General features: G+C 52.8%; 7 protein-coding genes across 9 annotated transcripts; 3 read left to right on the plus strand and 4 right to left on the minus strand.

The window, feature by feature from the left end:
* Positions 1 to 23: 23 nt before the first annotated feature.
* On the plus strand, positions 24 to 6,694 carry PPTG_13216. Of its 2 annotated transcripts, XM_008910659.1 has the most exons (3): positions 24 to 421; positions 499 to 4,344; positions 4,408 to 6,694. In XM_008910659.1, the coding sequence occupies exons 1-3, from the start codon at positions 62 to 64 to the stop codon at positions 6,592 to 6,594; spliced, it is 6,393 nt and encodes a 2,130-aa protein (XP_008908907.1). In that variant the 5' UTR covers positions 24 to 61; the 3' UTR covers positions 6,595 to 6,694. The 2 variants fall into 2 exon arrangements, with proteins under 2 accessions (XP_008908907.1, XP_008908908.1); XM_008910660.1 differs by having other exon boundaries at positions 24 to 4,344.
* Positions 6,618 to 7,187, minus strand: PPTG_13217 (hypothetical protein). Its single transcript, XM_008910661.1, has one exon. It carries the CDS (start codon positions 7,097 to 7,099, stop codon positions 6,824 to 6,826), a length of 276 nt encoding a protein of 91 aa, XP_008908909.1. The 5' UTR covers positions 7,100 to 7,187; the 3' UTR covers positions 6,618 to 6,823.
* Positions 7,188 to 7,790: 603 nt separating this feature from the next.
* Positions 7,791 to 8,588, minus strand: PPTG_13218 (hypothetical protein; the record flags this gene model as incomplete). Its single annotated transcript, XM_008910662.1, has 1 exon — positions 7,791 to 8,588. One exon carries the CDS (start codon positions 8,586 to 8,588, stop codon positions 7,791 to 7,793), a length of 798 nt encoding a protein of 265 aa, XP_008908910.1.
* Positions 8,589 to 9,058: 470 nt separating this feature from the next.
* PPTG_13219 (hypothetical protein) lies at positions 9,059 to 10,009 on the plus strand. The gene is made up of 3 exons (XM_008910663.1): positions 9,059 to 9,075; positions 9,132 to 9,558; positions 9,670 to 10,009. The coding sequence occupies exons 1-2, from the start codon at positions 9,065 to 9,067 to the stop codon at positions 9,544 to 9,546; spliced, it is 426 nt and encodes a 141-aa protein (XP_008908911.1). The 5' UTR covers positions 9,059 to 9,064; the 3' UTR covers positions 9,547 to 9,558; positions 9,670 to 10,009.
* PPTG_13220 (hypothetical protein) lies at positions 9,539 to 16,314 on the minus strand. The gene has a single exon (XM_008910664.1). The coding sequence runs from the start codon at positions 16,049 to 16,051 to the stop codon at positions 9,617 to 9,619; it is 6,435 nt and encodes a 2,144-aa protein (XP_008908912.1). The 5' UTR covers positions 16,052 to 16,314; the 3' UTR covers positions 9,539 to 9,616.
* Positions 16,315 to 16,365: 51 nt separating this feature from the next.
* On the plus strand, positions 16,366 to 17,692 carry PPTG_13221 (hypothetical protein). Its single transcript, XM_008910665.1, has 4 exons — positions 16,366 to 16,661; positions 16,724 to 16,876; positions 16,936 to 17,169; positions 17,223 to 17,692. Exons 1-4 carry the CDS (start codon positions 16,436 to 16,438, stop codon positions 17,435 to 17,437), a joined length of 828 nt encoding a protein of 275 aa, XP_008908913.1. The 5' UTR covers positions 16,366 to 16,435; the 3' UTR covers positions 17,438 to 17,692.
* Positions 17,693 to 17,865: 173 nt separating this feature from the next.
* PPTG_13222 lies at positions 17,866 to 19,128 on the minus strand. 2 transcript variants are annotated; one of them, XM_008910667.1, is made up of 6 exons: positions 18,968 to 19,128; positions 18,821 to 18,887; positions 18,700 to 18,752; positions 18,427 to 18,626; positions 18,274 to 18,347; positions 17,866 to 18,196 (listed from the first exon to the last, which is right to left on the minus strand). In XM_008910667.1, exons 1-5 carry the CDS (start codon positions 19,091 to 19,093, stop codon positions 18,284 to 18,286), a joined length of 510 nt encoding a protein of 169 aa, XP_008908915.1. In that variant the 5' UTR covers positions 19,094 to 19,128; the 3' UTR covers positions 17,866 to 18,196; positions 18,274 to 18,283. The 2 variants fall into 2 exon arrangements, with proteins under 2 accessions (XP_008908915.1, XP_008908914.1); XM_008910666.1 differs by having other exon boundaries at positions 17,866 to 18,347.
* Between the last annotated feature and the right edge of the window lie 222 nt (positions 19,129 to 19,350).

Consider the following 19,350-nt stretch of genomic DNA (forward strand, 5'->3'; position numbering starts at 1 on the left):
TTTCGCCCAATCAGATTCGCCGATCTGCCCACTCGGCAATCGGACGAAGAGCTACGTATAGATGGCATCGCCCCGCCCCGACGTGCGCGAAGCGCTGCGGGCGTCTCTGGGCTGGGACTTTTCCTTCGCGTCCTCGGACCCGACGGCTGCTCGTTGTCTCGTGGCCCACCCGAAAGACACGACGCGATTGGCCGAGTGGCTCGTGCGCGAGCTTCCGCCGCTTCAGCGATCCTCGGAGCCCAAAACCAGCCCCAAATCGAAGGAAAATGCCCTGAAACCAGAGCAAAACAGTCAACCCAGAGACTTGGAGACGCTTCTAGCTCGGGAATTAGGCTTCGGACGTGTCGAGCAGCTTGTGGATGCTTCGACGCAAAATTCCCTGCGAGAACCGCAGCAGAGTGACGTCTGTGAGCTCCAAAAGGTGAATTTTAGCTCACACAATAATTGGTTGGGTAGACAATAACAGGGCTAAAATGGAGTTGTGCTGTGATGCGGTAGATGTCGCCGAGAGACGTACTCAAGAGCTTGTACGCCGATATCCCGCTTTACAAACCTGAAGACGGTGGCAAGATCACGCGTGGACTCTTCGAGAACCATGCAACTCCACAGAACGCCCACTTACCCATGCTCAGAGGCGTCTACACAGAACACGGGTCGACAGCTTCAACGTCAATCAGCACGTTTGCCGTGTTCGAGTACGACTCGCAGTCACTACAAGATGTGCTCAAGTACAATCGATCAGTACTACAAGGTCAGCGAGATATGGACATGGACGCCGAGCAACCGAGTGAAGAGGAGCAAGACGCACTCGGAGACCTCAAGAAGCGTCTTGTACTCTTTCAATTATGTCGCGTGCTGGAGTTCCTACACGAGCGTGGCTTGGCCTGCGACGGCTTCTCGCCCCGTGATTTATACCTCACAGACACATTGTGGCTGCACTTAGCTGCTTTGCCTCGTGTGCTGGACGCCTGTTCCTACGCATCTGCAGAGCCATCACGCTCTATTCCTCGTGATGTTGAGTGCTTCTCCTCCAGGTCCATTACGGAGCGATGGTGCACTGGAGACATTAGTAACTTTGAGTACCTAATGGTCCTCAACACTGCAGCTGGACGGCGCATGGAGGACGGCGTGTTCCATCCGTTTCTTCCCTGGGTCACAGACTTCACAGGCGGCTGGCGAGATCTAAGCAAGAGCAAGTTTCGACTCAACAAAGGCGACGCACAACTCGATCGTACCTTTGCGAGCAGCGCTGTACCTCACCATGTCACTGAGAGTTTATCGGAGATCACGTACTACATTTATTCTGCTAGACGTACGCCCATGGCGCTGTTACGAACTGTAGTGCGTGGAGATTTCCAGGCACGAGAGTATCCAGCCACAATGGCGCGTATGTATGAGTGGACACCGGATGAGTGCATTCCAGAGTTTTATACCGACCCGGAGGTGTTCAAATCACTGCATGGAGAAGATATGGAGGACCTGCAGTTCCCAGAGTGGGGAGATAGTGATCGAGACCCTGCGACGGCGTTTGTACGAAGCCATCGGGATATGCTGGAGAGCGACGAAGTGTCTGCGCAATTGCACAAGTGGATTGACTTGAATTTCGGCGCTGCATTGAGTGGCGAGGCTGCTATTCGAGAGAAGAACGTTCCTCTTGTTGTACACGCAGCCGGGAAGAGTCCTGGCTTCGTCCAGCTCTTCGAGATGGAGCATCCGATGCGAGTTTATCGCCAGTATCAACAAGAAGAACAAAGCGAGCCGACTGAACCAGACACGCCACGATCAGTGCGACCACAAGGCACTCCAAAGGAGGTGAATGCCATGCTATCCAGAGCGATGCAAGTGGTGACAGATGCACAGAAAGACGGACTCTTCTTGTCGCCTTTGACGTTAAATGGAGGTGGAATCAACGTGCTAGGACCAAGAACAGGCGCTCAAGAAGTGGAGGTGTCGCGCTTCGGTCTTTTGCATAGTCAAAGTGGAGATACAGCTACCAGTTTTGGAGCCAGCGGAGTTAATGCCGTGAGTACGACAGCGTCTCCGAATGAAGCCACGCGTAGTCAAGTTATCATGCGCAACCTGAAACAACGTCGACGAGGACACAAACCACGTGCGCGGTCGCAAGCGAATGTTACGGGAGCTGATCCTTTGGTATCTCCGCCGGCGTTCCGGTCTGCTGGAGGACGTGAAGCTGTGTCACCTCCAGCGCCATCGGGATCGGGATCTAGCGGCTTAGGCGCGTCAAGGCTGGGGAATCTATTCCATTCCGACTCAAATCCGAGCAACAGCAACAACAATAGTCTAGGCAGTGGTGCTAACGGCGTAGAATCGACTGCTAGTCCACCCAACTCAAGCAACAGCCGGAGTTTTACAGGAAGTGGCGGACCTAACGACCACCTGCGTGTTCTCACTATTACAACGCCACAGGGAGTGAGCGGGAACGTTAATGGACTTGGTGGATCAGCTGGAGAACGCAGGGAAGGAGCTTCGACCGCGCATCACACTCGACACGCTTCTCTGGGAAGTGGGAGTCCAAATACCGGCTCGCATTTGCTACGTGATCTGTGGCAGCAACTACGTCAGCCTGAGGAGGAATCAACGGGAAATAACGGCACCAGTGGACATGGACATCGACGCAGTGCGAGTGCTGGCCACGACTTTATGCTCGCTCTGGGAGGCTCAGGAGATATGCAAATGTCGGATTTAGACGCTGTTGCGGACCCTGCGCCGGGTATTGACGCCTGTGGGCCACTGGATGATGTGGATTTAAAGCTGCTTCAGCTTGGATTGCGGATTATTCTTCCTGGTGCTGATAAAGAGAACAAAGTGGAGTCTGAATTGCAGGGAACCGAGACGCCGAGGCTTAATGAGGAACAACCCTTTGCTGATGAGGTGGTAGATCCAATCTACCGTATTCCTGACGAGCTATTGGAGGTTACAGACCAGCTGACTCCGTTTGAGCGAGCACAAGCTGCTGATATATTCTCCATGGGTTGTATCGCAGCTGAACTGTACACTCACACGCCGGTGTTTACACGACGTTCTCTGGAGAAATACATCACTGCGTACAAACGACAACAGACCCTGATGAAAACCAAGGCGAACAATGAAGATGACGGCTGGATTTCAAGTATTTTGGCGGCCCAATGCAGCCCTCCATCCAGTCAACTCTCCTGGAACCACGTCATATCTGAACGACTAGCAGATTTACCACTCAACTTGAAGAAAGGAGTTCTGGATATGCTACATCCAGACCCTCGCGAGCGACTGCGTCTTGCCTGTCATATCGAAGGACTGGAGCCTGTTACAGTGCTACGCAGCTCCGTGTTAACTCCTCGTGAGTGTGTGCTATCGACTGTACCTCAAGACTCTTTCCACGCTGCGCCGTCTGCGTTGTTCCCCAAGGACTTAGCGGTCGTGTACAAGTTCCTGACAAAAATTCACAGCAGCCCTGAACATGATTGGCATGCGAGATTCACACCCGCTCGGCAGCTGCTGTCGTCCTTGTCCGGTCTGTCCGAGATGCTCTTCCGTGTAGCAATGCCCGAGCTCGTGCGCTTCTTCCGAGCCAGCTCCCATACTGAGACTATTCGCGCCGAACGCGTGACTGCTGCTGTGGTTTTCCTACTCCCTGAGATGGCACGTCAACTTGGTCGTGATCGAGCGCGTGTTGAGCTACTCCCTGATGTCGTACGAGTGTACGAATGTAGCGATCTCGGACGTTCGCCACTACTTCGCTGCTGTCTTGGAGCACCCAGTGTGTTGCTGTCTTTAATCCGAGCGTTTGGAGCCGCTGCGGTACTCGACAGTATCGTCCCGGTAATACTGGAGTGGCTAGTACCTCCCGTTGCAGCGGACTCAGACGTGGAGCTGAGATCTTCGTTGACGCCGCTATCTGTTCGCTCTCCGCCGTTGCCACCTTTCGCGTCTGAGTCTGCTGCGCTTACTGCTGTGGCTTTCGGTGAACTCTCGTCTCCAGCGATGCTTGGACCATCGTTGACGGCGAAATATCTCCTCCCAGCGTTATTGAACCAGCTTGGACGTGTTAAAAGTCGATGGACGCATCTCGCGGAGTCGAAGACATTGCGACGTACAGACAAGAAGGTCATCTTGGCTCCAGTTATCGTTGAAGGAGGAGTGGGCACCTCGGAGTTCCACTTAACGTTCCTGTCCAAGACCAAGTTGTACGAATCCCATCATGTAGCAGACGCTGTGCTTCAGGTATGTCGAGAACTTGGCGAGTATCCGGTTGCTACTATGTTGTTGCCACGGCTGTTTGAAGTGCTGCCAAAACTTGTAACTCTGTCCGAGAAGATCGGCTCTGTACGCATTGAAGGCGTCCCGGTACGTAAATTATTCTGTAATTTACTTACGTTGAACTCTCTAACTGTAATTGATCTCTAACAGGAGGAACTTGGACGCGAGATCTATGTGCTGTTACGTATTCTAAGACACGTGGTCCGTACGCTAAATGATACAGCGTCTCTGCAAGATCTACTATCTCGACGAGCTCGTAGCAACCTGATGGAGTTACTGGCTCAAGCTTCTCCTCCGTTCCTACACCCTCGAGTGGCTACTGCGGTGATTGCAGCAGCGACGGCCACCCAGTCAACTGATTCCGTCCCTGCAACGTCCAGTGGGACTACGAGCTCAACGAAGAAGAAAGTTTTGCGCAGTTTGAACTTCATGAAGGACGCGGATCATCGCAATCTTCGCGCGTTTACAGTTGTGGGGCTGTCACGTACGATCGTGGCTGTGTGTCAGAAACTCGGAGCCGAAGCTACCGTGACAGACTCTATCGTTGTGAACGGTATCAACCGGTTTCTCAAACGCTGCAGTGACGTGTATGCAGAGCTGGAAGTGTCGAATTTCCAATGGGATCTCGCCAGCGAGTTGGTCAGTGAGTTGTGTGTACCTTTGCGTACACTTTTGGGCAAAGAACTGTTCAACCGGAACTTCCCTATTGTCGCGAATAGTTCAGTACTGCAGCTACTGTTACTGCCACTTAGCAGCACCGCTGGCGTTGATACCAGTGCAGTCGGAGGGTTCAGCAGTCGCGTGGTTAGCAGTGATCAAAGGAACATAAGTGCGTTGGATGATCGACTAGCGCAGTCACAAGTTCACGTACGACGAACTCCATTAACAGAAGAGGATGAAGACGATACGGACGATAACTCGGTTACTGCGGAGCCTGAAGACCCGCTGACGTATCCGCCGGAGTTGTTACGGTTCGCTTATCACGCGGTTCGACTGCATTCCGTTCGTGCTACCAGTTTCCTTCGCGTACCTTCGAGTCTGCTTATTGGGTCTGGAAAGAAGGCTGCGCAGTGGGAAACTACTCTAAGTAAGGAGCTGTTGCTCTTACAGGAAGCTCGTCGTCAGCGTAAAGTGGTTAGCGCTGCGTTGGCCCCCGAACGTGCTGGCGCGGACGCTATTTGGCTGCGATCTCGCGTTCGTCAGCCGTTTGAGACTCGACGTGAAGAAGGGACATATGAAGGCGGCGGTGGGATACTGGGCAGTTCGTGGGCTCTTAGCGCTGAGATCCGACAGTCCATTAAAGCACACTCTAATTCTGTGCGGTGTGTGAGTGTGGACGCTGACGAGGAGCTGCTCTTAACAGGAAGTCGACATGGATCCTGTCGTGTATGGAGACTATCGGGTCATCCAGTCCAAGCTCGAGCAGCAGCTCCAACCGGGTTTACCGACAACCGTCCGATCATTGCAGTCGCGCGTACTGGTCGAGCTGGGGTGAGAGGAAGAAGTGGAGCAGGAGAAGCTGATGGTATGGCAGCCGCAGCCTCAGCCTCTGGTGTCATGCTCTGGGATCTACGAACCAGTCAGATGCGGATGCGTCTCCCGTTCTCATCGAGCGAGCCTGTTGTGTCGATGACTGCTGCTACCGATTCTGTGGATGTGGCTGTGGCCACTACACGGCGTGTAGTCTGCGTGGATGCACGTACCGGTCCTCGCGTCGTGGCGGAGTGGCATGCAGACGCTGCTGGCATCGGATCTAGCACCGTAACTCAAGGTCTAAGCTTGGCTGCTGTGGCTTCGTTCGTGGATGGAGCAGCGTATCTTGCGTTAGGCACTACAAACGGTCGCGTGGTGCTTTTGGACGCTCGAACAGGTCGACAAGCCGCGAGATGGCAGGCGTTGGAGGCGGGAGCTCGTGTGGTTCACTTGGTACAGATCTCGACGTCGCAGTTATTGGTTGTTGGAGCTGATAAAGAAGCGCGTGTGTGGCGTGTGATGCTGCGGAGTCACGGGCATCCACAACTCCGGATGACAATTACGGGAGTACCCGATGGAATCTGCGCCTCGCAGATCTCGGTTCATGCCGCTGTGGATACTACTGTGCTGTATGTTGCGAGTGGCGCTCGTGTGCACTGTGTACAGTTACCGTCGGAACCTAGAGCGGTGGTGTTGGTGCAAGCTCCAGTAACGGTACGAATGGAGTCGTGGCAGCTTACGGAACCGGGAGGTGCCAGTAAAAGCAACAAGAGCCGTATAGTGGCTCACAGTGTGGCCGTGTTACCTCTACGCCAACTGCTGCTGCTTGGCACAGAAGATGGCTGCTTGAAATGCGTCGTCTAGGTCTGATAAAAAGTGTACGTAAAGGGTAAATAAAAAAATAACATGTGAGTTAGCGCCGACAGATACTCTAATTGACAATAATAGAGTAGAGGAATCAAAATAAGTGTTTGCATTTCGCTCTAATCCCCAAGAGGGGCCTGTAAAATGTAAAAATACAGCACTGGGTCCACGTCGTCTTGGTGGTCGAATGTCACGCACGAATCGTGTGGACGCCACAGCAGGTCGAGACTTATTTGTTGAGACCCTTGGCCTCGTTGATCACGTTCGTGTGGATCGTGGCGATTTTGCGGCGGTGCGACTGCCAGTCAGCGCCGACGTCCTCCTTGTAGCGGAAAATATCCTGACGGTTCTGCTTGTTCCAGTTCACGTCCGGGTGCCCGGCCAGGTAGCGCACGCACTGCGCCGTGCACAGGGCGGAGGCGGCCACGCAGGTCACCAGCACGGGCCACGTGCCCTTGTCACCGAGCCATCTCTTGGTAGCGCTCTGAGCAGCACGGCCAGCCATTGTCTTGATTAAAGAGAGGGGGGATTGAGGGGATGCTTGGAGGAGCTTGGATGCAAATTGCGGAATGAATTCGACTTCCAAGGCAACAACAAAGCGGACACTGGCTACTGCTGACGTCAGCGGAAGTAGGAAAGCTATAACCTCTGAAAACCAATGTTCAGAATCAGAAAACCAAATATAGATTTAGTGCATTAACGTATGAAACCGTCAAAACTAGTACTCGGATATGAGTGGCTGGAAGCGTCTGCCAGCCCCCTGAAACGCAAGACAAGAGCAATGTGAGGCTCAGAACGTGACGACGTAATTGTCACTGCTAATTCGGTAGTGTCGTGTTAAAATAGCGAACTCGAGCAGCGGAGGTGACAGCATGAGGATCACTTGAAGCGCATGCTTCAGCTTCAAGCATCACGACGTGGGACGTGCGGACTGACTCGCCAAACTGTCGTAACGGGCGTTGTCTTGGTTTCATTATGGTTTAACGTTTAGCGGGAACATGCGGCAAAGATACGAGTGCCGAAGTAAAACTTTTGATATTGAGCAGCATACAAATTCCAAGTGTAAGGACTGGTTGGATACGGCGAATATGCGTATCTATGCTGTTTAACAGACATGGGAATTGGCTGCAATAATGAGTGACTATCACGGACGCGAAAATGATTCATTCAGGCGTTAAATTATCGCGTTTCAGTCCCTAATTAGCCGATGCGGCTTCGACGACGTCGTCCTTATTCCTCTTCACAGGCACACCCGTCTGCTCCTCCTCGTATGCGTCGTGGTTCATGAAGAGCAGCGGAATCATACCAATCAAACAGCCGAGTGTGATGCCTCCAGCAGACGCGAAGAAATTGCACCAGAGCGTGATGGACATGTTAGCCTGCGCTTTGGAGAGCATGGGATCCGGAATGCCTAGACGCCGAGCCAAGGACTCGATCCCACCGCCCAGACTCAGACCCACCACGTCAGCCACAGTATTGCCCAATGCGGCGGCGCACAGCATCGACATGGCGTAGGACGAGTGGAAATGCGTCTCAATAGCATCTCCTGCCACCAACAGGATCAGGTTGTCGATGAGACCGAAACCCATGAACGGAATAGCCGAGCCGATCATCACATACTTCAGTTGACGACGAGTTGGTGGAGCCAAAGCACGAGAAGACAGGGACGCGGCTGGGTTGTTGCTTGCCACCGGACGGAGACGAAAACGGGACGTTAATAGCCCGCGCAGTTGGTCGTGACTCAATAGACCGTCTTGGTCTGTGTCGGCGGTCTTCAGGATCTTTTCGAGCTCGCTCGTATAGTTCTTCGCCACTTTGGTGATGACGTTGTACCGCTCCGCCTTCGATAGAGACTGGAAGCGTTCAACTAGCGCATCCACCGAAGTTTTTGGCTTCGGTTTACTGCGCCCTGACACTTTCGAAATGGCTCCTTTCGACTTAACAGGCTTGGAAGGCTGGTGCATTTGTGATATAGCGGACGCCCCCCACAGCATGGTGGTAGCGGAGCGGCGAGGGGGCGCTTTGGTCCGACAGATACCCGCGAACGCGGCATTCGTGCGCCTGCGCGTCTTGGGACCCGCCGATATATTTCGATAGCGTCTTACAGTGCTCATTACAGGAGGTACAGGTCAGCTGTGCACGAATCGATACTCGATTGATTTCGCAGAGTCGAAAGTGGCCGCCCTAGCAGTATCGCCCACAACGTGAGCACAGGCAAATATAGCGGGTCATGATAAGACGGCGAGTTCATCAAATGCAGAAATAGACAATAGAAATAGCGTGCTCTGCTAGCGTGCTTGCTTTAAATTAATCCTGCTGCGTAAAGTTGACTTTGATTGTTGAAGTGGGCGACCCTTCGCGCAACATACTAATTCTTAATGTTGCTTATCATATGATCATCACGCAACATACGTAACGCTGCTCTAAATAAAATTTGCGCAACTTTACCTTCTTCACTTGGACAATTACCATGCGATACAGGTGCGTCTTGCATCAGCTCCACCTTCCTATTCTCTCCTTACCTTGTTGCTTCACAGTGCATTAGCTGGCTCTCTCGCAGCCCTCGCAGGTCTGTTAGGCAAACTGGGTGCTGACGGAGACTCCAGCGCTCTTCAGTTGCTTGATGCGCAATGTCAATCTTCAGCTCTGTCCGCTTCCTGCTCTCTCCTCTCCTCTGCCGTCCGCGTGCTGTGTCTAGCACTCATGTTGGGCGCCAACGGGCTCATGCTCAGCTGCTTCGTCAAGGGGTTGCACGAGACGGACTCTCTAACGGCCACCGTAACCAGCGCAGCCGTCAACTTCATGCTCTCAGCTGCTGGCGGCTTCGTCTTCTTCCAGGAGCATCTACCGACGCGCTGGTTTGTAGGAGCTTCCGTGATCCTCATAGGGATGGCTTTCTTACTCCATGGAGACGCAGCACAAGAAACAACAGAACACAAGAAGAAGGACTAGTCAACTATACATGTATTTGGCTGCTTATACTGTATCTAAAGTCGCTAACTGTAACGCTAACTGTAACTCTTTATTCTCCCTCGTCCGTAATCCCGTTACTGCCGCATACGTTAATCGCTGCAGGCCAATGATTGAGCACCACCAGCTCCAGCCACGGATGTGACGGGTATCCAGCATCACTGAACCAGTCAGTGAACTCATGAAGAGCTACTGCCTTCCCAAGATCAAGATCAGGGGCATCAACTTCGACGAAGGACTGCAATACGGCGTCAGCTCCAAGTTCCGCCGAATAGCGAGCCACTTCGGCACTTAGGGAGCTACTCATGCCGTAAAACGCCATCAAGAAACACATGAGACTGGACTTGATCGTCTCAAGCTTCACCATCGGGCCGTCCGTCTCTTCTTCGCCTTCTCCTTCGCCCTTCATCGCGCTCTCGCCATCGTCATCGGAGATCAACGCAGTACAACACTTGAGCTTCTCGAGCAAGGTGCCTTCACACACCACCAACATACCGCAGATCGCCGCGCCAATATCAACCGGATCTTCCGCTTCGTCGTCTCCATCATCTGCAGGTATTTGCTCCTCTTCATCATCCGACGCAGGCTCACGTACAAAGACTCCAAGAATACGATGCAGCATATCCACCCCTTCTTCACTTAGGAATCCAGTCTGGTCCTTCGATCCACTCGATGGAACGACGAGAGGCAAAGTCCCGCATACTTTCTGCAGTGCTCGGAGAAACGTACTGCGTCGAGTCAACATGATACCAGCGGTATTGGCAGTAGGGAAGTCCAGAGCTTCCAAGACAGCACCCTGCAGTTCCCATGAGGTCACTGTGTGTAGTTGAGTTTGTCGTAGGAACAACTTGAGGGTCGAGATATCTTCGTTGAAGAACTGTAACTCAGCAGCTTCTGTAGCGACAGCGAACACCATAACAGGGCCATCGGAGCTCAGACTGAGGGCACCCGTCGACTCGCGAGGATCTTGTTTAGTGTCTTGGTCTGCAGTGGGGAGTCCATGGACAAACGGTGTTGATACAATGTCGCTCTGACGCACCTGTCGTCGACGTGTCACGGGCTTCACTGTTTGTTGAATTGGCTGCATGGGCTCTACTGGCATCGGAGCAGCGGTAGACATGGGTCCGCGGCTTTGAGAGCCCATAACAGGAGATGTACGCTTGCTCTGGTACGTTGAAGCCGGTCCAGCTGCTGACATCGTCTGGTCCTGGAAGTCTTGTTGCTGTTGCCATTTGCTGACGTCAAGCAGCTCCACCCACGAGATCAACTGGTAGCCTCCTGTATTGTACCACTCGCCAAACTGCTCGAAGGTCACACGAGCACGGGAGCGCGCACTACCATAACCCGAAAGTCCGTTGGTAGCTGGAATGTTAGCACCTCCATTCGCCGTCACGTCCGTCATGAGATCGCCCATCGCTTCCTCGATAAAGTCATCAGCTTCGACATAAATCTTCTCCAACCCAAGACGATACGTGCCATCACTGAGAGCCATTAGAGCCAGCAAAAATGAGCGCAAGTAGATGAACAGCACGGAGTGAGGCAGAGCATTGATCTCGGCAACTGAAAGAGGTGGAGCCTGACGATTCGTGACGCTACGCATTCCTTGCGCTGTCGATCCAAAGCCACGAGTACTGGGGAATCCAAATCCACCGCTCATTGAGAACTGATTGCTTTGAACACCCCCAAGGCCGAAGCCGAAGCCGCCAGTAGCCGTTCCTTGAGCTCCAAAGCCACCGAACCCCATCGCAGTACTCGGAGGTGGTGGCGCATAACTCGCGAGTGTTTTGTGTCTCTGCTGACGCATTTTAGTGATGAAATCGAACGCCAACGAGAGTTTCTGGCTCTTGGAACCTCTGCCGAGAATACTGAGGCCGCATGCGAGTTCCAGTGCATTCACACGACCGCAGCGCTTGCGATCAAAGACGTTGAACAGCCGTGAAAGCAACTTGGAAGACGTCTGCTGTGCCTTCTCTGACATGCCGTCCTTAGACACCAGACTACGCACGCATTCGTAGAAGTTGGTACGCGTTAAGACAAGATACGCGCCTTCATCTTCTTCCACGGCGGCGTACGAGTACATCTGTCCTCTGCGGCTTTGCGTTCCAACAGCTTTCGACATCTTGAGCGCCTCCTCTGCAGACGGAGTAGCGTACGCCAATAGCGCATCGTACACTTTACTCACACTCAACTCTCCAAGTTTTGTGGACCGCAACATGAAGAGATACGTCGAGATGTCGCTCTCTGTGAAGTGCAAAATGCTACCTTCTTCCAGCATGTCGAACGCATAGATCAGAGGCTTCTCGCGTTTGCTGGCTTCGAACGCTTCCTTAGCTGGCCACTTGGACAGATCCAACAGCTCCAGCCACGGACAGTCCATATACCCACCTGCTGCATACCACGCAGCAAATTCCGCGAGATTGATAGCGTCAGGACGCTTGCACGTAGCTTCACAGAAGAGTTTCGACACAACGGCACCCGCTGCACGCTCCGCGATCGAGTTAGTGCTCCAGGAATGGACAGATCCAGTGTCATTCGAGTTGCCTCTAGTAGCGTTGTAGCTGGAAAAGGCAAACAGCACCACTAGGATCGATTTCAACATCTCAAACAGTCGACGTCGAGACACATGTCCGTCTCCGTGTGAGGCGAATAGCTTAAATAAAACACCGAGTTTGGCACTCTTGGTCGTCCCGCAGAACACACACATACCAGCGACCAGCTGTAAAGTTTCCACGGCTATCGTGTTCATCCCCACTCCAAATCCGTTCTCGTCTCCATCGTCTCCATTGGATTCACTGTTCTGTATAACGCTCTCGCTCTCGAAAAGCGTGAAGATGCGCAGTAAATGGAACGACAGGAACTCCTGATCCTCATTTGATAGCTCGTCGCGCGGGACAAGGTCGCGCATGGCTCGCAGATATCCAGGCTTCGTCAGTGTGCGATTATGTGCGTGCTTCTTCAATAAATGAACAAGCTCGCCGGTCGTCATTCGACTGAAATTCATGCGCTCGGAGATCGTGTACACGATCGCTACGTCCTTTAAACGGATACGCAACGCCGTGTTGTCATAACTCGTGAGTTTAAACTGCAGCGCCACAGACGAGAGATCCTTCGATCCGGCCGCTGAAGCTGACGGAGACGTTATGAGGTTCGAGATTCCACTCACCGCATCCATCCCAGCTTCCACAGCGTAGCGATCTACAGTCCGGAAGGCTGTTGTATCAAGCACCGTCATGTCGGAGTCAGGGAAGTTTGGCTGCAAAGACTCATGTACGCGGTGAGAACTCTCGTTAGAGGATACCGTATCGTTAGATGACCCGGAGCCAGTCTCCTCCGATCCCATTTGCGTTGCATTCTCGAGTGCATGTTGCTGACGACTGATGTAGCGAAGAATAGCGTCAGATACTGAACGAGGCACCTCAGGCCATTTCTTGGTATCCAGTAACTCAATCCACGCGATGATCGTGTAGCCATGTTGCGAATACCAGACAGCGAATTCTTCGAAAGACACCACACCACCACGAATGAATGCACTGCCAGCGCCAACACCTGACGCATGGGACGCAGCTCCGACCAGCTGAAGATTGCCGTCTCCTGGGAATGACCCGCGGTGCTCGTAGCGTCCACTTCGATGATGACGCGACGAGCTCCTAAACGAGGCCGTGTCGGCTGACAACGGGAGATCCAAGCTATGGCGTTGACTGCCTTGCATGGAAGTGATCGACTGTCTAGTACTGAAGGTCTTGTCCGTGTCTTTGAAGATGCAGTCCGCGATCTCGATCGCTGTGGTGTCTGCTACACTAGCGATGGCTTCAGCAGACAGCTCCGAGCCATTTCCTAAGGCCAACAGCATTGTTAAGAACGACCTCAAATACTTCCACATCTCTCTGCGAGTCAGGCAGCCATCTCCATCAGCGTCGAATAAACGATAAGCAAACGCGAGTTTCTCACTCTTGGATCCGGCACAGAAAATTGTGAAGGCCGACACGAACTCGACCAAGTCGATCTTGCCTGTTCCGCCACGGTTGAAGGCGAAAAACAGTCGACTGAGCGTATCCGCAACCATTTTCGGGTCTTTTCCACGTCCTACACTTCGCGGCGGGATGCGTGTGTTGCTATTCGCTCCAAATGCAGCAGCCACGCTAGGAGCGACGTTAGCAGGTAGGAGTTTGCCCACGCATTTGTCGAACGTGCTCTTCTCAATACACGAGGAAGCCGGGTCTTCCATGAATGGCTCAAATACGTCGTATACGCGGTACAATTGCACCTGGTTGAGCTTGATGACACGCTGTAGTTCGAAGTACTGGATTAAATCACCGTTGTCGAAGCTTAACGTTGTTATCGGCAGCTCTGTGATGGCGTCATCATCGGCATCGAACGGTAAGTCGAACTCTAGCACAATCTCATTCTTCAGACAAATAGCCGGTAATGTTGCAGGGATACTGCTGTTGTAAGAGCGTACAGCAGTAGAGGACGACTCGATGGATGCTGACAAAGGAATTGGATGCTCCCTGGTCGATACAGCGGCATCGTCGTCATCTTCTTCGTCGATAACATCAGCGAATGTGAAGTATGGCTTCTTAACACCAGGAACTCCATCTGGCGGGTCTACCGCGTCAATATCCACTTGAATATTGTTGGCAGTGTAGTAATTGTTGCTTGCCACGACTGGATCCACAGAGCGAGTATCCAGACCTTCCAGATTGAACGCAGGCGATACAAACACCCACTTGCGAAGGTCCAGCAGCTCCAACCAGCTCATTCCTTTGAAACCTCCGCCATTATACCACAACCCGAAATCTTCAAACGTGTACAGACCAAGTCGCATGTCCGAGTTCACACGAGCACGATCGCCATCAATCTCATCCACATAATTGTCGCCATCTTCACTATCAGCGTCTGCTTTTTCCTCGTTATCGTCGTCTTCGTCTTCGTCGTCATATTCAGCCTCACTAGGAAGCCCTTCCATGATGGCTTCTAAGATTTCCTCCTCTCCCTTGTCCACAAGCTCCGCCAATGAACCATATCGGTGCAAGACAACCTCAGCAGGGGGCGACAAATGCAGCAGCGTGATCAGAACAGACCGTAAGAATCTCCATAGCTGCTGACGATTCAAATAACCCTTGCTATCTGCGTCAAAGTAATGGAAAGCAGAAGCGAGCTTGTCGCTCTTGGAGCCCCACGACATCAGACTAAAGCCAGCTGCAATCTCGAAGGCGTCTACTGTAGGACACTTTTCCGGTAGGAAAGACCGGAAGATCGCCAGCATACTCTCCAAGAACGTATTGTTTTCCATCAAATGTGGCTTGTCCGTCATACTGAGGAGCTCCTCAATGGCCTCCAGAAATGTCTCTTCTTCAAGGAGGCCGTCCCCTGTATGCTGTACAAACGTATCGTACATTGCCTGAGGATTCACACGCGTGAAAGCCGATTGCACTAACAAATCGTACAGATCAATGGCTTGTTGCTCGCCAATAGTCAACAAACCGCCGTCTACACTGGAGAACCGGAAGCTCAGCTCAGCTGGGTCTTCTTCATCTTCATAGTCGTTGTCATCTCCTCTCTCACTTGATGTAGGTGGGCCGTCGGGTAATCCCCACTTGGTAGGAGTGCCTGGAGGTGTCGACGCCGTTAATTTCTTGGATCCGGGCCATTTCTTCTGATCGAGTAGTTTAATCCACGGCACAGATTTATTGGCACTGCTGTTGGATTCTATCCATGGCCAAATGTGCTCTTCAAACGACGCAGTGGCGTCTTTTGCCAAGGAATTAGCCGCAAACATACGCGCCACCGTCTCATCCACACACGTTGTAACAATAGACGCAGTGGATTGCAACTGGTCTTCGGTCGCTGTCTCTAGATCAAACACAGCGGAGACGGAGAGTAACAAACAGCCCAGAGCTGTACGTGCAATGGACAGCGTGATGGGACTGGAGCCATCTACTCCACAGCCGCAGAGGCTGAATTGCATGGCGACCTCCACTTTACGCTTTATTTCGCCCGGTAGCAGAACCAAACAACCCGTCGCTAATTGGTAGATGTCGGTACGGTTGGTGGCTTCAAATGAGCGGAAGATTCGCTCCAGAGACTCCTCCATGGGCTTGAACGTCGCTCCTGTACGCAGTTCAGGAAGAGATCGCACCAAGTCCACGAATCCGTCTTTCTCGAGCATGGACGCGCTGTCTCCAGCTGCTCGAGCGTCCACAGTCTGTGTGAGCGTCTCGATGCTGCATGTGGCCATCTTGGACGCCACCAGCGCGTTGCGTACGTTCCACACGCGCTTGGACTGCAGCGCCAGTGAACAACAGGGCGTGACGAAGGGCAATTGCATCAGAGTGTCGGCACTGGCGGCCGTGGGCGACGAGGGGAGCGACGGAGCTTTGTCTGAGCTCACGTTGCTCTTTAGAGGGATCTCGATGGCCGGCAGCGGACGCCGAGGGCTCTTTGGAGTCGGCGGCCGCGGACTCTTGGGCGTCGGCGGCCGGTCCATGGCAGAGCAAGTTTCGCAATGAAGGGCAGAGGGATTATAGACACCGGACACGCAGCGTAGGTACACCAGAGAGTCTGTGGACTTCCTCGGTTTGCCGCTTGCTTCTCAGGTGGCTTCTTCCCCTTCTTGAGCGTTTGCTCTCTACCGCGAGTGCGGACTCGGTTGTTGCCGTTGAAACCAACCTGATGATCTTTTTCTCGTATTTGACTCTGATTTAGCAACTTAGCCTTTCCATATGGCAGTTGGTTTTAACAAAGGTTGCAAGATGAGGACCATTTGCCCGTTATCAGGCGTGACGAAGAGTCGCGGTTCTTGTACCGGTGTCGTCGAGGTACGGGGAATGTAGCCATCTGGCGGTGTAGATACTCGCGATCCAAGAAGGCAATGCTTCCTCGACGGGGCTGCACAACGCTCGTGTGCGTCTTCGTCATTGCCATCTGCCCGCTCGTGCGTGCACAGCTGGGCGTGCCAACCGGAAATCTCTGCGCTGCTCTGAACAATTGCAACGCTCACGGACGCTGCGACGCATTGACCAAGACGTGCACTTGTTACGAGGGCTTTGGCGCTCCGACGGATATCACCAATTATCGATCACCGGACTGTTCACTACGTATGCGGTATCCACAATTTATCTGCGTTGGACTGTTTACTCATGCATGCGAGTTGTCACAGGAATATGCCCGGCAGGTCCGTCATGGGGAGGGATCCCAACCAGCGCAACGATTTCCCACCCCAAGGAAGAATGCTCCGGCGCTGGAGTATGTGATCGCACCACTGGCACCTGCATTTGCTACTATGGATTCGAGGGATCTGCCTGCCAGAGGAGTACGTTGAATGACAGGATGCTGGCTGCGATAACCTCTTGACACGATGCTTGTCGATAGGTAGTTGTCCCAATAGCTGCTCTGGTCACGGACAATGTCTGAGCATGCGCGAGCTGGCGGCAGCGCCCAGTGCATTTCCACTATCGCCTCCTACAAAATACGAGGGAGATGTGACCGCGACGACATGGGACCAAGATCGCATCCAAGGCTGCTTGTGCGATTCATCCTGGCCCGTGGGTCTCGGCGCAGGCGAATCGCAGCTCTCGCAGTATTTTGGACCCGACTGCTCTCGAAGTGCGTGATGTGTAATTACACTATTTGTGCGACCAATGCTGATATCTCCACAGTGCACTGCCCTTCAGGTGACGATCCGATGACTGCAGTGGACGAAACGGACTGTGAAGGTGTCGTGGCAGACGGTGGCGGCGGCACTGGCGCGCCGGACAACCTGTGTCACGTCGATTGCGCTAACCGAGGCATCTGCAACTACAACAGCGGCGAGTGCTCGTGCTTTTCGGGGTTCTACGGCTCCAATTGCGCTAGCCTTTCACCGCTTGTATAAGTTGCTTGATGTTGAAGTGTCATTGCTTGACGCGGAAGACCGGTTAACAGATCTTCAGCCAATCAGCTTTTTCGAAATTAACCGTTGAACTGCGTCTCTCCTGGCCAATCATGGCGACCTGTCGAGCACTGTTGACATGATCATTGCGAAAGTGACGGCGTTGAAACCAGAGCGATCTCATTAGAAGTTGATCAAATTGCACGTGATTGTTATGTTGCCGGCTTGCTTGCTCAACCTTACGGCCTCGTTGCACTCTCGGTGGTGACTTGGTCTGAGCATGGCGAGCCCATATTGAGCATGGGGGTCGAGGGATCCCTTCGGATGAACCTGTGAAGAAGGGGTTTTCACGATCCTCTCCATACTAAAACACTATCAATGCATTTCCCCACGCAGTAGGTTAGTTTGCGCAGTTGCCAGAATGTAGAGACTAGACCGACGAAGCAAACGAGAAAGCATTTGCGAGCACCATGTTACCACAACATGCTATGGCAATACTGTAGTACTGACTATTGGACGCTCATTTGTCGCCGTGGAGTGAGACGGACGCGGTGTGAGCGCATGCACTCGCATGTCTGCTCGAAACCCCTTTTCAGACTGTAGCGTTGAAGCTGCCATCTCTTCAATCAGCAGCCAATGTTAAACAAGAAGATATTGCAGTTTTCTCGTTCGTGTTTGCTCAACTCAATTTTCACCTCTCCATTAAGTCATTCATGCTCTGCGCTAGGCAGCCTCCTCCATGGTCGACATACTGGAAACGGTCTATATTCCATGCACGTAACTGTGGTCATGTGTCCTTCATTTCATTGATTTGATTCGTTTGCCGCTACCTATCTCACCTCCACAAACTTAGGCGCGACCAGCGGTACGAGCAGCAGCGTATCTGTCGAAAGCCGTGTCCTGGGAGGATTGCCTGCACAATATATGGCGAGCCACACCATCAGTAACGTCTTCTTCATCGTAGCAAAAATATCTAGGTTCTGTCAACATACCAGTACGATGCAGCGGCCATAGCCGCACCAGCAGCAACACCAGCGCCGACACCAACACGCATGCTCTGCTTCACAATACCGGGCACAACGCCAACAAGAGCACCGCCGACGCCAGCGTTGATCGGGTCCTCCTTCTGGCGAATCGAGGCCGTCACGTATTCACCCGTGGAAAAGATGCAGCCAACAGCAGCGAACACGAGCTGTATCAAGTAGCGCCACAGAAGCAGTTAAACTATGCCTTAACAATTTACCAGTCACGCATAAGCATCGTACCGAGCGCGTGCCGAGGTGCTTAAGCTGGTTTGAGAGCTTCGGCAGCTTGGCGCCTACAAAAAACAATAGGTCACAGATGAGTCTTGATGGGCGAGTTCGTTAATGAATCACAGAGACGCACCAAGCTTCGGGATGGCCCACACGGACTCGACGGAGCCAATGGCAGCGCCAAAGAAGGCGCCCGTGGCCTACATAAATGGTTAACAAGTTAGACGAAGCTGTGCAGCGATGCTGCTGTAAGGATCAGATAGCGGAGGCAACTGCATACCGTCGTGTACATGATCTTCTCGCTTCCGGCGGTTCCGTCCATTTTCGTTCCTGTTCCAACGAGTTGGCAAGGGCTCCGTGTGCGGCTCTCCGAAGCTATTGCGTTTCCCAGCTCTAATTGGTCCATTTGTGTCACAGACTGAATCCAGCCACAAACGACTCTAAAACCACTGAAACTTCTGCCATATAACTGCCATCGGTTCGCGAGGTTAAATCAACAAATATAGAGATTCAAGTCACAAAATATTAATTGCATCTTTGTGCTTGGGGCAATACGATAGTGTGTGAAGCTTTGCTGATGCATCGTGATTGCTAGTTGAAAACTACTCCAACACCCGTGAGAAGGCCACTGGCCGGCTCCAATTTCTGTTTTAACTCCCTCTC

The sequence above is a fragment of the Phytophthora parasitica genome (assembly GCF_000247585.1).
Source record: "Phytophthora parasitica INRA-310 unplaced genomic scaffold supercont2.38, whole genome shotgun sequence".
Taxonomy (NCBI): Eukaryota; Oomycota; class Peronosporomycetes; order Peronosporales; family Peronosporaceae; genus Phytophthora; species Phytophthora nicotianae.

What these genes read in the sequence shown, in the direction of transcription:
- PPTG_13222 (XM_008910667.1), bottom strand. Translation starts at nt 19,093, where the DNA reads ATGGACCAATTAGAGCTGGGAAACGCAATAGCTTCGGAGAGCCGCACA. An exon ending in GTGGGCCATCCCGAAGCTTG is followed by an intron (nt 18,753 to 18,820) that starts GTGCGTCTCTGT and finishes TGTTTTTTGTAG; the next exon opens with GCGCCAAGCTGCCGAAGCTC. An exon ending in AGCACCTCGGCACGCGCTCG is followed by an intron (nt 18,627 to 18,699) that starts GTACGATGCTTA and finishes TACTTGATACAG; the next exon opens with CTCGTGTTCGCTGCTGTTGG.
- PPTG_13220 (XM_008910664.1), bottom strand. Translation starts at nt 16,051, where the DNA reads ATGGACCGGCCGCCGACGCCCAAGAGTCCGCGGCCGCCGACTCCAAAG.
- PPTG_13216 (XM_008910659.1), top strand. Translation starts at nt 62, where the DNA reads ATGGCATCGCCCCGCCCCGACGTGCGCGAAGCGCTGCGGGCGTCTCTG. An exon ending in ACGTCTGTGAGCTCCAAAAG is followed by an intron (nt 422 to 498) that starts GTGAATTTTAGC and finishes GTGATGCGGTAG; the next exon opens with ATGTCGCCGAGAGACGTACT. An exon ending in TACGCATTGAAGGCGTCCCG is followed by an intron (nt 4,345 to 4,407) that starts GTACGTAAATTA and finishes GATCTCTAACAG; the next exon opens with GAGGAACTTGGACGCGAGAT.
- PPTG_13221 (XM_008910665.1), top strand. Translation starts at nt 16,436, where the DNA reads ATGCTTCCTCGACGGGGCTGCACAACGCTCGTGTGCGTCTTCGTCATT. An exon ending in GGGATCTGCCTGCCAGAGGA is followed by an intron (nt 16,877 to 16,935) that starts GTACGTTGAATG and finishes GCTTGTCGATAG; the next exon opens with GTAGTTGTCCCAATAGCTGC. An exon ending in TGGACCCGACTGCTCTCGAA is followed by an intron (nt 17,170 to 17,222) that starts GTGCGTGATGTG and finishes ATATCTCCACAG; the next exon opens with TGCACTGCCCTTCAGGTGAC.
- PPTG_13217 (XM_008910661.1), bottom strand. Translation starts at nt 7,099, where the DNA reads ATGGCTGGCCGTGCTGCTCAGAGCGCTACCAAGAGATGGCTCGGTGAC.